Raw genomic sequence first — 15,930 nt, 5'->3', positions numbered from 1 at the left:
CCCGTTAGGAGGTTACCCCCACCCCAGCCTGGGGGGCAGTGCCTGTGGGTGTTGGAGGAAAGCCACCCTGCACGGCTTGGACATGGCTATGCAATTTGCCTTGTTCACCCTCCAGTCTGTTGAGGGAGATACCCTAGTGGCCAATATGAGGATACCCTTATCTGTTTTTTTTTTTTTTTTCTTAAAAGAAGTTTTTTTTTTTTTTTTTTTTTTTAAAGTTTTTATTCAGAAGTAATTTCAAACTTAAAAAAAAGTTGCAAGAACAAAAATAGTATACTCTTTACCCAGATTTTCCTGGTTTCACATTTTGCCTCATTTACCTGGTGATGGCTCTGTGTGTGTGCATATGGATTTTTTTTTTCTGAACTCATTTGAGGGTAAGTGACATACATCATGTCCCTTTTCCAGCAAATATTTCCTAAAACTAGGATGTCCATGTCCTTTAAAAGACAGTCACCCAATAATGATGATATTTATATTTGGGGTCATGTAACATTTTGAAAAGAAATTCATTATTTTGTAACTTCTGTTAAATCCCCGCTGTTTTTATACGTGCGATTTTGTGATGCCCATGATCCAGCGTGAACAGAGAACGTTGGTGGCTCTGACCTTGCGGATTTCCCCTCCTTTCTTGTATCTCTTTGGATGAATGAGGTCTTGAGTGGATCTGGTTTCCAAGCTTTCTTTCACTTGCTGCATGAATGTTTCTCGTATCCCCACATTGCCTGGTACCGTGTGCTTGGTGCTGGAGGTTAAAGGTTAGGGAGCTCAGACAAGGGTTTTGCCTGCGAGGAGCTCTCAGCCTAAACGAGTCAGACATGAAGCAGGTAATGATGTAAACCAGGGGTTCGCAAACTATGGCCTGTGGGTCAGATCTGGTGGTCTGCCTGTTTTTGTGTGGCTCACGAGCCAAGATTTTTACATTTCTAATGGTTGAGAAAGAATTAAGAGAAAACTTAACAGTTCACATCATGTACAAATTGTTAACAAATTAAATTTCAGTGTCCACAAATAAAGTTTTATTGGAATACTGTCATGCTCAAGCTTCTTTCTTTTCTTTTTCTTTCTTTTAATATTTTATTTAAGTTCAATTTGCCAACATACGGTGTAACACCCAGTGCTTATCCCATCAAAGATTTTTATTTATTTGAGAGAGCACAGGCAGGGGAAGAGGGAGAGGGAGAAGCAGACTCCCTACTGAGCAGGGAGCCAGACACGGGGCTCAATCCCAGGACCCTGAGATCATAACCTGAGCCAATGCAAATGCTCAACCAACTGAGCCACCCAGGTGCACCTCAAGCATTTTCATGCTGTCTGTGGCTGCTTTTGATCCACAAGAACAGAGTTGAGTAGTTGTCACAGAGAATGTAGGACCTAGCAAGTGAAAAATACTTACTCTCTGGAGTTTTACAAAAAACTTTTGCTGAGCCCCGATGGTAAACACTGGTTGAATTGCTAGGAAGGAAGGATGCAAGGAGAAAAGAAGTTATGTCCTAGGGAGTCTGCATAGGGAGCTAGGATCCTGAGTTAGGAGCTGAAGGGAATGAAGGAGTTACCTTCCAGACAGCATGTTCAAAAATCCTGTGGTTGGTGAGTGTGACCTGCAGGCTGGAGACTTTAGGCTCAGAGTGGATGCAGGATTCTGCTGAGGGCACTGACTGGTTCTTCCTTTTCTTTCAGGTAAAACCTATTTCCAGCATGTTGGCATCCTGTGGAACATTGGTCACCTGCAGCCTGGGGTGTGAAGGATCTGGAATCTGTCTCGTTGGAGGTGTTGAAACCAAAACAAATGTTGTTGATGAAACTGGCACAGTTGTGTCGAACATCAGCTCAGAATATCACTGCAGGAGTCTCCTCTACCACGCTCTGGAAGCCCCTTTAAAATGCCACCCTTTCCTCCTCAAGATGGCTTTTGCCTTGCTAAGGGGCAGAGGTCAAAACACTTTGACTTAAAAAATAAGGTAACTGTTGATAAAAATAAAGAGTAAAGATCAGAAGTTAACAGGAACCTTAAAAAAAAAAAAAAGCCTGAAGGATTCAGCTTTTAATTTTCTGACATTCTGCTCTCCTGGATCTACAACATTCTAGATGTCTGACCTTTTGGTGGTTTTCCGGGCTTGACCAAATTCTGGCCTGCTTTTGGTGATGGCTGTGTGAAAGTTCAAAGTTGAAATGTGAGCTGGTCAGCCCTTGCAGAAGTATACTGGTGTTTGTGGCTCCTTTTCTTTCCTTTTTAAAAAGAAGGGTTTAGCAGAATCAGACAGAGCTAATTCACAAAGAATTTTGAATATCAGGGAAAAACCTATATGTATGCGTGTGTACATGTGCATGCATGTGTGTGTGGGGGTGTGTGTGTCTGTACACCTAGAATTTCTCCCTTTCTGGGGGGAGAAGAGGCAGTATAAGGCAATCTTTCGTTAGGAACATCCTCTGTGTGTTTCTCTGCCCTGTTCTACACTGTTGCTCTTGGTAATGGAATTTTAAAAAATCACTGTGGTGATTCAGATGAATGGGGGTTGGATTGGCTGGGAAAGGCACAGTGTTGGGGGCCAGGTTTGAAGTTGGTGTAGGCCAGGCTATCCTGGAAATCCTCCTGGACCCAGGAGGTTACAGCAGCAAGCCTCCTCCTGCAGGTGTGGGTGGGGATGGTGGGCGGTGGCTTGTTTCAGAGCTTGTGGGCCCAGACGTCTGTGGGCTTCCAAAAGCAGAGCTGACCTCTCAGGTTGGTGGAGACCTTGCATTTTGCTGTTTCCTAAGGGTTGAGATTATCTGCTGCAGCCAAGCTGCTTCTGCTAAAGCTCTGTTTAGCAGTGCCTTTGGGGTCCTGGCACTCTGTTCTGGAGAGGGGTTTTGCTTTTTTTTTTTTTTTTTTATCCCCTCGTTTCTTTTCTGGCATTGTGCAGGGTTTGTGCATTTGCCTGTTGGTAGTCTGCCCTGTTGCTTTGGATGAAAACTCTGTAGGCTTTTCTGATTCACCTGTTCTTAGAAGGGCCATCAGGTCTGCTGGGTCCCTGGGTTCCTGGGGCCCCGACTCTTGGGAAGGCGTGATGGCCTCTGCAGGAAAGAGGGGTGCCCGGGGAGACAGCTCGAGCGGAGTGCAGTGCAGAACACACCTGTACGACTGCCTGTCCCTCTGCCCCCTCTGTCTCATGTGTTGGTTTGCTTTCCTTCTGCTCTCCTCCGCCCTGTTTGCCTCCCCTCCACAGGGTACTCCTGGGCCAGAGTGGTGACTCAGGGGGACCAACCACCAGCAGCTGGGCACCCTCCGAACCTTGGAACTGGAACCCCATGCCGGAAAGCTGGATTCTTCCGCCTTACACATCAACACCGGGCCACCTGCTGGCTGGCCGAGAGTGACCTTCCAAATTCTTGAGCTTCAGCACTACAAGCTCTTAAATAAAACCCTTTTGGCGTGACCCAGGTGTGCATCAGTTTGGATGTTTTCTGAGGAGGCACCAGCGAGGTGCCTTTTGGGGCTCATGGGTGTGGGCTCAAGGCTGGGAAGAGGGCAGAGGTGGGGGGCTCAGGGGGAGATGCCTGGTCTTGGTGTTTAAATTTTTGAAAAGATTTTATTTATTCATGAGAGGCACAGAGAGAAAGGCAGAGACACAGGCGGAGCGAGAAGCAGGCTCCCTGCACAGAGGCCGACGTGGGACTCAATCCAGGACCCCAGGATCATGATCTGAGCCAAAGGCAGATGTTCAACCACTGAGCCACCCAGGCATCCCGGTCCTGGTGGTTTAGAGGACAGCTTAGGAATGCACTTGGGCTGGAGGAGAGGAGGACACATGGTGGATGCTTCCAGATGCATGTGTAGGTGCATCTGATCATTTCTTGGAGGCTGCCGCTTTGGCAAGAACATACTGAGACCTAATGTGTTTGGAGAATCTTGGGGTATCTCCGGAGAAGAAAGAACCAGTTGTGTCAAAGTGCCAGCTGATTATTGCCTCCTCTTTACCTGGCTTGGCTTCAGCTTGTGAACAGCAGGAATGGGCGGAGTCCAAGCCAGGTCAGCAGGCCTGTGGGTGAGTGCCAGAAAGGATAGCTCATTTGCTTCCATCCCGCGTGGGGTCCTTGGAACTTAGGGAGGAGCTGGCGGTGTGCTCTACCTTACTCTCCCCAGAGAAGCAGCTCACTCACTTCTCTCGCAGCTGGAATTGTCAGGGTGGCTCCTCATCCCAGTGGGGCTGTGGGGAAGCAAGCCCCGTGGGAAGGTCCCATTGGGTAGGGTCTCCTGGGGGTAGGGGACTTCAGATACCCAGGGAGGGGCCAGCCTGGTTGGGGGAGAGGAAGGGTGTTCCAGAGTTGGTGGGCTCCAAGAGTTGGCCCATGCTGCACCCTTGCCTTTTGGGGAATTCAGTTGGGGATCAGCCCCCACAGTGCCCCTTTTTACGCAGACAAAACCGGTCTTTCCCAGTGTGTCATGTGGGGCCTGCAGAGAGCCTGAGGGGAAAGGTGACTCCTAGTGTCAGAGCCCTTCCCCCTACCGCCTGAGTGTTCTTTCAGGAGTATATTCACAGAGCTATTCCCACAGGGTGTGGGATGGGGAAGAGATGGGAGTCTTGATGCTAAAGGACTTTTGTTTTAAAAGATTTTATTTATTCATGAGACACATACACACAGAGGCAGAGACACAGGCAGAAGAAGCAGGCTCCCTGCAGGACTCGCCCAGGACCCCAGGATCATGCCCTGAGCCAAAGGCAGACACTCAACCACTGAGCCACCCAGGAGTCCTGCCAAAGGACTTCTTATAAGGAATTGGCACATTGTCCTGAAAGTCTTTGTCTCCTCTCCCTGCCCTCTCCAGTGGGAGTCCTGTGTTTGGATTCCATTTAAGTGGAATCAGAGGGAGATGGCCCTGAAGAGCAAGATCCGAGGGATGGGATATACCCGTGCCCCAGGCCTGCCAGCGAGACTGTGGTGACCATGTCAGCAGATTGGACATTGGTGTTGCCCTGTCCTGAAGAGGGAAGAGAAGGGAGGAGCGGGGAGGGGAGGGAGTAGGGAGGAGAGAGGAGGAGGGGAGGAGAATGGAAAGGAGGAGGGGAACAGGAGGGGTAAGGGGAGGAAATAGGGGAGGGGATTGAAGGACTGGGGAGTGGAGGAGAGGAGGGGAGAGGGGAGAGGGATAGGGGAGGACTGGGAGGGAGGGGAGGGAAGAGGATTAGCTCTGGAGCCAGAGGTAGTACTGGGCTCTGTGAGGACACCATGCTGCCTCTCTGACTGTGCCCCCTGCAGCCGCCTCCCCCTGGCACATTTCTTCCTGGAGCAGAGTCATGAATTTGCAGGACCCAACATTGCTTACATTTCTCACCATTAATGGTCTCCTGGGTCTTCTAAGGGTGTTGGAGTTAGGTCTTGTCTTCGGTAGTTAAGTGGTTTCATCCTTTGAGGGCGATGGGCGAGTGAGCTCTGGGGTTGGGGAGGTGTCTGCTGCAACCCACCAGGGCAGAGAAAAGGTCTGCCCCAGCAAACCCCCCAGATGGCTCCTGCTGAGACTGGTGGGGCCAGGGCTGACCTTGGGCCTGGCAGTGCTGGCATCTTGAAACATTCTTGTGGCTTTATGAATGGACTCCAGAACATGTGGACTCAAGTGCACATGTGAAATGCAATAATGCACACATTGCATTGTTATTTTTTATTATTTTTTGAGAGTAGGGAGGGGCAGAGGGAGAGACGGAATCTTAAGCAGGCTCCATACCCAGTGCAGAGCCTGATGTGGGTCTTGATCTCATGACCCTGAGATCATGACCTGAGCTGAAATCAAGAGTCAAATACTTAACCCACTAAGCCACCCAGGTGCCTCTATTTTGCATTGTTTTGGGGAACCAGACAGACTCCAACATTCCTGAGCTTATCGTGAGCCACACCCTACATCACTACCTGAGTCTTTGGTCCACCAAGTAGCTGGGTGTAGGTCTCCTTGGAAAGTGTACTCTAAATGTGCTGAGGTGAGATACTGTGTTAGGTCTTCTCTGGGTGTGGTTGGTTGGCTTATCAGCAAGCTCTGTTCTCCCAGGGATGGGTCTTTGATGAGCTATGTAGACATGATGGGAACGGAGAGAGCTCTAGTGTGTTGGCAAAGCAGGGTGTCCAGAATCTTGGCTGCAAGGTCTAACCACTGACCCATCATGGGAGCTGCGGGCAGGTAGGGAGGGTAGTGAGTTTTCCTCCGTGTCTACAGGAAAGCCAGCCCAGGTGCTGAGCCTGGTGAGAAGAATCAGGAGGTAGACAGACCAGTAGAGGGGTTCCTGGCCTGGCTGCCAACAAGCTATATGGGCCTGGCCTCACTCCTTCAATGGCCACCTGGGAGCAAGTCTGCTTCTTTGATTATTGTGATCATTAAAAGAGTAATCTAGCAAAGCACATGCTGCATGTGCTTGGCACGGACTCACTCAGGAAATTGTCACTGCTGCCACCCCCATCAATGGTAACGTTTGAGTCCTCCCTGTGGGCCAGGTGTGTTTGCATCCATCCAGTCTCTTGTTCCATTCCTCTGGAGGCCTCTCTGTAGGTGTAGAGTCGACTTGGGGTTCTTCTGTCATTTCCATAGGTCCTGGGCTGCTCCTATCCAGAGCTGCACCTCCTCCCTGGTTCCCCATTAAGAAAACACATTTCATTTTGGCCCAGCACTTTCACAGCCTGGGAGTCCAGCCAACCAGGTGGTAAGGCTGGTGATGGTCTTTGTTTTCTACTTGGAGGCACAGGACCGGGATGGTTTTGTTGCTGTGCAGGGTTAGCTGGTTAAAAGGGACAGGTCTTGGGTCTGAATCTCCTCCCCTTTCCAGCACTTTTCCCTGAAGGAAGGAGGCAAGGGGGCGTGTTTTCAGAGACCATAGCAGCTTACTCGTGGGATGGCATAAGACATCTGAGCTCTAGGTCAAGGACTCTGGCACCCCACAGTCTAGGGAGCCCCATTCTGGCTGTGGCTTCCTCAGGGGACCCGTGCTCTTCCCTTTCCAGATCCCCTGCTAGAATTCTGTGCCTCAGTGTCCCTGGCTCCCAGGACATCCTGCATAGGGCCACATGTGTGCCTGTACCTTGGCCGAAGAGTGGCCAGGGGGGTGCCTGGGACAAGGGTGTGCAGGCTGGTGTGTCCACAGGGGCCCCCCACAATGCAGACCAGGTGGATATGGTAAGAGCAGGGGAGTGGGCTGCTGAACAGGGGCCTGCACTGGAATCCTGACCTGTGTGTGACAAACCTGGGCAGTGGATCGGCTCCATCCATGGAACTTGATTTTGGCTGTGCGTTGGGAAAGATAGTGTTTGGATTTCATTCTAGTTCTGACCTCCTCAGCATTGTTGTACAACAATGTTAGAACTGATGGTGGGGAGATAAGCAGGTCCGACAAGCCCACTCTAGATGCCTGTGTGGTTAGGAAGAACCATTTGTCAGATTGTGGAGTCTGGTTCACAGGGGGATCTTCTGTGTCTTTTTTTCTCCAATCAAAGATATAGTAGGGGTGTGCTTTAAGTTTGTCAGTGTTTTGTGATTGCTTTTTTTTTCTTTTTGTGATTATTCTCTTACATGATGTGAGGCCATGGTCAATTCACCTGGCCTTGACATCAACCCTCATTTTCCGATGTTCTTGCTGTCCCTCCCAATTCTCTCGAGGTCTTGCTGAGGCATCAGGTACTTTTATTTCCTTATTTTACTTGGAGTCACTATCCATGGAAACAATTGCTACAAATCTTCCAGAATAGAAAGTGAACAAGAACAGAGTTGTACTAGCACTGCATAAAGTAATGAAGGAAATGGATAATCTCTCTTCATTTGAAAGCTACCCAAGGGGCATGTTGCTCTGCCTCGAGAATCAGTCTCCCTTTGTCCATGTTCACCCATCCTTGTGGAGAGGCTGCGAGGGGAGGCAGGCCATCCTGGGGACACTTGGCACCTGGCTCGGGCCTTTTGGCTGAGGCAATTCTCAGCTGCCCAGTGTGTGTGTGTGTGTGTGTGTGTGTGTGTGTGTGTGTGTGAAAGAGAGAGAGAGAGAGAGAGAGAGAGAGAGAGAGAAAGAATTAAATGGGATAAGGTGCCCATGGTACATACCTGATAAATGGGATGTCATTGTATTACACATTCAACAGGTGTTCAGGGAACCACAAGGCATGACACGGGGTCTGCTGGGCCACAGAGGTGAATGGAACAGGTATGCTTCTGACTTGTAAGGCTTGGAGTAGGAGGAGAGGAGGTTTGCACACATCCTCTAAGATGTTTGTGGCAATAGAGCATCAGCTACAATTTTTTTGTGCTTTAAATAGCTTCCAGGCAACACTGTCTTATGAACTCAGGCTCTGAAGCCAGACACAAGGGCTGGTTCTAGTATTTACCATGCATAGGACCTGGGGGATGGCTCTTACTTCCCTGTGAGCCCCTCTGCTCACCTGTAAAAGGGGCATAATAATAGCATCCGCCTCATCTGGGCCTTGTGAAGTGGGTGTTCTGTGGTCATCACCAGGCTCAGAGCACTCACATGTTAACATATATGGCTCCCCTCGAAAGTAGCTTCTGTTACTATTTCTGCTTTACAAGCTAGGAAACCAGGGTATGGTAATAGACTTGCCCAACTCCAAAGCCCTGGGTGCTGTGCACAGTGCTGAATCACTACCAGGTGCTGGGTCTCGGTCTGAGCAGGGCTGCCTGGAGGCCCTGCTAGAGCACAGTTTCAGAGGCACAGAGGATGCTGTCCATGGAGGGCTCTCCTCAGGCTGTTCTTTTTCCCCTGGGCAAAACGTTTGTGGCAACAGGTGCTTGGTGCTTGGGAATGTGTGGTCCACAGATGTAGCCCCTGGGCAGAGAGGAGAAGTGAGCATGGGGCTGGGGCAGGAGGCTGCAGAAGCACCTTTCTTGATCTGGAAAATGCAGCTCCTCCTCTGGGGTGACAAGATTTATTTCCTAAAAGCAGAAGGAGTTCAGCAGTGGAGAAGCAAAGTCAGGTTGGAAGGAAGATCAGACCCGGGTAGGGTGTCTTTCTCCTTTACGTCTCCCTCTTCCCATCCTTACTGTGGATCTTACAGTGGGGCCAGACTCAGGGGGAAATGGGCCCACTGTCCCAAGGGATCCCACCACACCCTCAGTGTTACTGCCTGTTCCTTAGATGTGGGGATCTTGCCCAGATTTGTTAGGCACCCTGATTCCAACTACTCAGTTCTAGTTTTTTTTTTTTTTTTTAAGATTTTTTATTTGACAGAGAAAGAGTGAGCGAGCACAAGCAGGGGGAATAGCAGAGGGAGAGGGAGAAGCAGGTTCCCTGCTGAGCAGGGAGCCTGAAGTGGGGCTCCACTTCAAGACCTTGAGATCATGACCTGAGCCTGAAGGCAGACACTCAACGGGCCCCAGTTCCATTTCTTTTAGGAGCATTTGGGAACTTAGGAGATCCTATGTCCCAGTGTTGGCTCTGGAAGAAGTGACTGTATTATAGATACAACCTTGTTCTGGTGTCTTCTAGATTCACCTAAACTAGGACTTGGAAGTTACAAGAAAACATTTCAAACTGATTTAAATAGAATTTTGATAAAAAGTGGATGTATTATAAAAGTGATTTTTTTGATTGGTGAAATTTTGGAAGACTGATAATTATAAAGAAGATAAAATACGTTACCCAGAGAATAATAACCCTCAACATTTTGGTGTGTTCCCCTCTGAACATAATCTCTTCCTCCTCCTACTCCCCTTTCCTACTCTTCCCCTTCCACCTCCCTCCCCCTTTTTCTTTCCCTCCTCCCTCCCTCTTTCCTTCCTCCCTCCTTCCCTTCTATCCATCCATCAGTTATTCACTCATCATTTGCAGACATTTATTGAATGACCACTCATGCCAGGTTCTATGTTAGTTGAGAGGTTCAGGAAGTGGAGTCTAGGGAAAGACCAGACACATGACCTCCAGGGGTGACAGAGAAGAAAGGATTGTTATAGGCACTATGAGGTGGGGTAGGGGCTCAGAAGCCCTGATGGCCAAGGGACGAGCTCTGCTTGGATGGCGAGTGATTTCTGGACTCCTGCATGGGTGACTTTCACAGTCTTCTCCACAAAATTGGGTCATATTAACTGATATTTCGGCTTATTATTATGAGCATTTCCAGTGTTACTATTATGTGCATTTCTGGCATCCATAAATATTTAAAACAATTATTTAAATGAGGGCCTTAGAATTGTATTTTGTAGGATTGCCACCAAATGACCCCATCTCTAACCTATATTGGCAGAAGCTACAGGAGGGGAGAGGCCCCATGCCAAGTACAAGGAGTGAGGCCTCTGGGGTCTGACCTCACCCCCAAGTAAAGCTCAGATGATGGTTAGTTCCCTTTCCTCTTCCTCTCTTCTCCCTGTTATGTCCCTTTCACTACTTCTGGCTAGAGCCTAGAGGAGGATGGAGCCTGTGTGAGCAAAGAGCTCAGCCTACCGCAGTCCGTCATTGCTTCCATGTGACCAGGGAGCTTCTGCTGGTGGCCAGACCTGGTGGTCATGGCTAGGTTGTGTGCAGTTCTGACCTCCTGCTGTCCTTCCCCTGGCATATGGCCACTCAGTGACCCTCAATGTGGCATGGAGTGGAGCCCATAAAGGGCAGTTGCTGGCCAGGGCAGGTGCAGGCCCAGGGAGTGAGCTGGAGCTCCACACCCATCAGAACCCTCCCAACTCTGTCCACTCCCCATAGATATGGTTCCCTTTCTCTCTCCTGGGAGCCTCCAGGGTTCTGATGTGCAGATGGGGTTCAGAACCAGTGAGCTCTCTGCCCAGCCTGAAACAGCCATCGTGTGAAATTTGGATTCAATCTTATCCGTTTTCTAGTTGTCCCTGCAGCACGGACTTCAGACACCATCTCTAATACCCTACGTTCTGAGTCAAAGTTTTATGTTTAAAGCCCTTGCATCTGGGCTCTGTGGTATTAATAATTACCCATGGAACTGGGTCCAGGGCCTGGAAAGGTCCAACCCGAAGTCCTCCATACTGGAAGATGGAGCCTTGCTGTGCAGGATGACACCCGGGGACTTGTTGTGTGGGCATTCAGGTCAGATGGGGTACTGGGGGGGGGTGGGTCACAGAGTCCAGGGTCCTCGTGCTACACTTCAGGAAACTGGGGCTCACAGAATTTATGGGTATTCCAACTGTTTCTCCACAGGAGGGTAAGGCTCCCTCTGAAGCCAGATCATCTACACTCAGAGCCTTAAGCAAGACTCAGCAGGAAGCCACTGGCCTCCTCTTCCTCCAGGCTACACCTGTGCCTCGTGGTTTTTCCTGTTCCATTTAGGTGAGGGTGCAGACGCATGAGTCAGTTGGGTGGGCACACCTCATGAGAGTCCAGACCGGGAAGGTGTGGCCACTGTACTTTGGGCAGAGAGTGGATTTGGGCCCATCTATATAAAAAAACAACAAAAAAACGCAGATTCACAATGTGGAGCTACCAAAAGAAGTCAGATGTATCCTGAAAGCAGCTCAGTGGCCAAGGGACCCAGGAGTCTGAAAGCCTTGAACTTCATCCTGAGGGGGACCAGGAAGCACTGTGGAGAGTAGTGACCCTGCCCCACTGGCTGTGGCCAATGCTGGCTTCTGCTGCTGGGGCTCCGCTGCAGGTTTTGCAGTCTGAAGGCCCCACCAGCATGTGCCTGCGCCGGGAGGAGGAGGTGCTAGGGCTGGGTGTTCTGTGTAGGAGATGACAGCCAGGCCCTGGACTGCCAACAGCCAGCCTAGTGGGTCCCACAGGAGGCCCACGTGGGGACTGCTGTGAGGTCCATTGGGCTAAGGCCACACAGCATTGAAGATGCATGGGAACCTGCTGCAGGAGCCCAGGTAGGTTCAGCAGGCCTGTGGCCCAAGACTCCGCATTTCCAACAAGCTCCCCGGAGAGGCCAGTGATGCTGGCCCAGGGAAACACGTCCTGAAGAGCAGTGGTTTGGGTTGTTTTTCCCCCATACCTTGCCTCATTGTTGCTCCGCAGCTTTCTGAGGTCACCCCTGACCCGACCCTGCTTCTGCAACGGTCCCCGATACCATGAAGCCTGCTGTATTAGAATCACACGGAGGTTCTGGCCAGACAGTCCCACGTGCTGACTCCACAGACCATCCTCAAGACCCAAGGGCAGAAGGTTATGAGGCTATCCCTGGTGCCCTGAAGGAGCGCAGGGACCAAGGAATCGAGTGGGGTGACGGTTTCCTTCCTATGCCCAGGAGGGCCACCTTATTTGGAGGAATGGATTCTCTGCGATGAATTCTCTGCTCCAGGAAGAGACCTTGACATTTGAGAAGCAGCCCAAGAGGAGGGTTTGTTGTCAACCCACGCGGATATGTGGCTCTCTTTGGCGAACATATACATATATATATTAGTTTCCTTTTCTTCTTAGCAACCTACAAGTGAAAAACCTCTCCCATTCAGGAAGCGAGGGTCTAGCCCTTGAGGGACCCCTGGACATGGCAGGCACGATTGTCAAAGAGGTGATCGATCTCGCCTTGGTGTCCCAGCTCCAGTCCTAGTGCCTTCCAAGTGTGACACGATCAGGTCTCAGGCTACAGGGGCCACGGCCGGGACCTGCAGTCATTGCTGTGGCATGGACAGATCGGCACTTGGGCGGGAGAAGAGTTAAAAATGTATAAAGGTGCTACAAGATGCTAAGCGTGTGGTGCGAAGAGTTCACTTTTGGGAGAGGAAGACAGTGTGTGGTTTCCCACCGTGTCCAGGGAAATGCTGAGCATGGAGAGGAAGAACAGAGCAAAGAATTTGGAAACTAGCCAAGTAGCCACACAAAATGGCCAGAGGAAGACATAGATGTAGAGGGGAGAAAGAGAAGTTGCCCCCAAAACTTCAGTCACGATAGTTGAAAAGTTATGAGTTCAAACTTTGCAAGTAGAAGTAAAGAATCATGAACCCAGAGCTAGAGGACTGTAAACTAGTTGTTGGGGAGATTTTCAACATTTCAATGTCACAGGGAGTTTCAGACACTTGCGCCCCCGTGCTTCCTTTGTCTGTTGGTGCAAAAGAAAAGGCAAATGGGCAGCCAGGTGGCTGCACAGACTGTGAGTGGGGTCGGGAGGACAGCAGGGTGGTGGGCCCCTGGCCTGACCCCCAGGAAGAAGCGAGCTACTGGACAGGGCAGGTGAGGCCTCACTCCGCTGTTAGTGCTGTAGGCTGGGGTGTGTGGGTGGCACCCAGTGGGGCATTTTGGGGTGGCGTGTGTCTCCATCAAGACGTAGAGGCCTTTCCTAGGGCAAGGCCACATGGCCTGAAGTCTCTGTGCACTTGAGAGGACACAGGATGAGTGAGAGGAAGTTTGCATTTGAGAAAAAGCAGCGTGAGTCAAGATCTCCCTGCCTCCCTCCCTCCAGTGTGCTCACCTGGCACATCTCCCCGAGCCCCAGCTGCCTCTCTCCAGGGTCCCCTGAGGTTCCAGACCTCTCCCAGGCTTCAAGGTCATCCACATCATCTTTGATTCAATGTCTGCCCTCCTCCCCCATCTTCCAGCCTTCAGCCAGCTGCTCCCTCTGGGTTCCTGTCACTTCCTTTCGTCCCCTGCCATTGTCAGCCTTAGTCTCCCTCCTCCCCTCCAGGCCCTCTTTCCCCTAGTTTGAGCTCATGCAGAGTCTCCCAACTGCTCTCTGGGCTCCAACACCACCCCTTCCCCCCAGCTCAGCTTGGCCCCAGGGTCTCTCAACCTCCACCCTTGGGTGGGGGGTTGGTCTCAAGCACTCTCTGACCCAGGCGCTTCTGTGGTCAATAAACCTTCACTGGCTCCCCATTGCCAACAGATTAAAAGTCCAAACTCTTTAACTTAGCTTAGGAAGCGATCTGCAGCCTGCTCTGGTTTCTACGGTCCGATTCATCAGCTAGCTGCCCCCTAGTCTCTGTGCAGGCCTTGTCCTCAAGGGGTCCTGGACATGCCACATGCCCCGCCCCTCCCAGGCAAGGTCCGGTCCCAGCCCCACTTTTACGGGGTGCCCTGGCTTCCCCCCAGGGCCCTATCTCCTGAGAGCTGTCTTCTCCCCGGTGAGATTTAAGATCTAGGGAACTCAGACACAATCCTACCACCATTATGGGCTTTCTTTGGAGGCCCAGGGGCTTGTGACCATGGGGTCATGGTTGCCTCCTGCTTTCTCTGTCTTCTGTCCCTCTGTGCTCTCTTTACCAGATCATCCTGGGTGTCAGCTGCCATCAAAACCCAATCATGTAAAATAGTTGGGGGCAAGGTTTCAACGTTCCTGGAGGAGCTGGGGAGGCTCCCGAGAGGCCTGACTGTGCACCGCAAACACATGCACACACTTTTACAAGGGGTGCCTTGGGCATTCCTGCCTGGAAGCATTCTTTCTGCCCCTCTGCCACTGGAATGTCCCCTTGGCCCAGGTCTGCAGCATCCAGCCTCATACTCTTGCCAACAGTCGTCCTCTTTCTCCCCTGCCCCTCTTGCCTCACCCTGCTCACTCCTCCCATCCCTTCCCCCAACCAAAAAATGTCCCCAGTCCCCCTGTTTGTTGTGTGCTCACCCTCTTCCTTGTACAGCAGGCTCTGGGACCTCACCTGCTGCCACAAGCACGGATCGAAGCCTCTCCAAACTCCCGTGCCTGCCCCCAGCAAATAGCCTGCTTCCAGCTGGTCTGCTCTTCCCCAGGCCCTTGACAATGCATCTGCAACATCATCAGAGCCCTCACTGGCCCAGCCTTCCCCCTCAACCCTCCAGCTTCTGCAGGGTGAACCCAGACCGTTAGTTGTCTTTCTGCTCAGAATGGGGGTCTTGCACTTGGGACAGCGAGGCAGTGACCATTTTTGATAGTGACAATGAGGGTAGTATGAGGACCTCGCTGGTAAATGGATCTGGGAGGGTTCTTAAGCCAGAAACGAGTCAACTAGCACTTTACTATAAAGAGTACTCTAAAAGTACCTAGTGAGCCAGGGCCCTGAAAAGCCTCGTATAAAAGGAGGAGACAAAAGAAGAGGAAAATGAAGGGGGGTGAGGAGAAGGACCCCCCAGTATTCCTGAAGGAGGAGGAAGTCCATCACTGAAGCAAAGAGAGGGAGGGGAGCAGCCCTGTAAGCTTGACTGTCTCGAGTCTCTGGGCTTCATAGGGAATGCTGTGATTTCATTCATTCACTCGGAAAAAAAGCGACTGAGCTCTACTCCCATGTCAGGGAGCTGTTTTAGGGGCTGGGAGCACCCTCGTGGACAAAATAGACTTGGCTTGGGTGTCCTTGGGGTTTGGACTAAGCAAAAGGCAGACCTTGAGCCAGGAAAAGTCCCTCCTGTCGGTGAGAACACTAAGGGCTGAAGGCGGTGGTCAGCCCCGAATGGGAGTGGAAGGCAAGGCGGAGAAGGGAAGGGACGGGGAGGAGGCCTGGGAGTGAGGCTTTGGAGAAATGTCCCCAGCCTATCATAGGGATACTATCCCATCAAAGAGCTTGGAGCCCGTTCCCAGGGTCTCACACTCTCCCCAGGCACAGCCACCCAATTCTTAAGAGATCCTCATGGCTCCCTGCAAAGAAAACCGGGGGATAAGATGGTCATGGGTTTTAGCGGTTTCTCATTTTTTTAAGTGTTTGACATCCTCTCATTGAGGAGAGGCCTCCAGCATGGACGCAGCTGATTTCACAGACAGCCTGCATCTGGGTTCCAGCTTCATCCCAGAAAAGGGCACAGTGAGAGCTCACTGTAGCGTGGGGAGGGGCTCTGTTTGTGTCTGTCCATTCCTGTGGGGCACACAGCCCAGTGTCCTCGTGAGGTGACCGCCATGTCCTTTTAGGGAGGTGGCCTGTCACTAGTTCCTGGGGAGGAAAGACTTCAAGACGGCTGGCTCTTTCTTTGTAGGAACAGTTGAAGGCCCAGGGTGATGTTACCTTCTTTCAGAGAAGACTCTTCTCTGCTCCTGAGAAATGCCTGCTGGCAGGACAGGAGTGGGGCCGCCACCATGGTGGCTTGAGGCCTGGGGTTTCCTGGTCAGCCAGAGGCCAAGGAG

At 51.1% G+C, this 15,930-nt stretch overlaps 1 protein-coding gene across 1 annotated transcript in view; it reads left to right on the top strand.

Moving 5' to 3' along the window:
* Window positions 1-3,416, top strand: part of FAM174B (family with sequence similarity 174 member B) — a 43,507-nt gene extending 40,091 nt beyond the window's left edge. Inside the window, exon 3 of the mRNA XM_055326503.1 lies at window positions 1,681-3,416. Coding sequence (XP_055182478.1) covers window positions 1,681-1,684 — 4 coding nt within the window. The 3' untranslated portion in view covers window positions 1,685-3,416. The remainder of the gene's footprint in view (window positions 1-1,680) is intronic.
* The last annotated feature ends 12,514 nt before the right edge of the window (window positions 3,417-15,930 follow it).

This window comes from Nyctereutes procyonoides, unplaced genomic scaffold (genome assembly GCF_905146905.1).
Source record: "Nyctereutes procyonoides isolate TBG_1078 unplaced genomic scaffold, NYPRO_anot_genome, whole genome shotgun sequence".
NCBI classification, from domain to species: Eukaryota; Metazoa; Chordata; class Mammalia; order Carnivora; family Canidae; genus Nyctereutes; species Nyctereutes procyonoides.
This window is presented reverse-complemented; position numbering and strand designations above follow the sequence as displayed.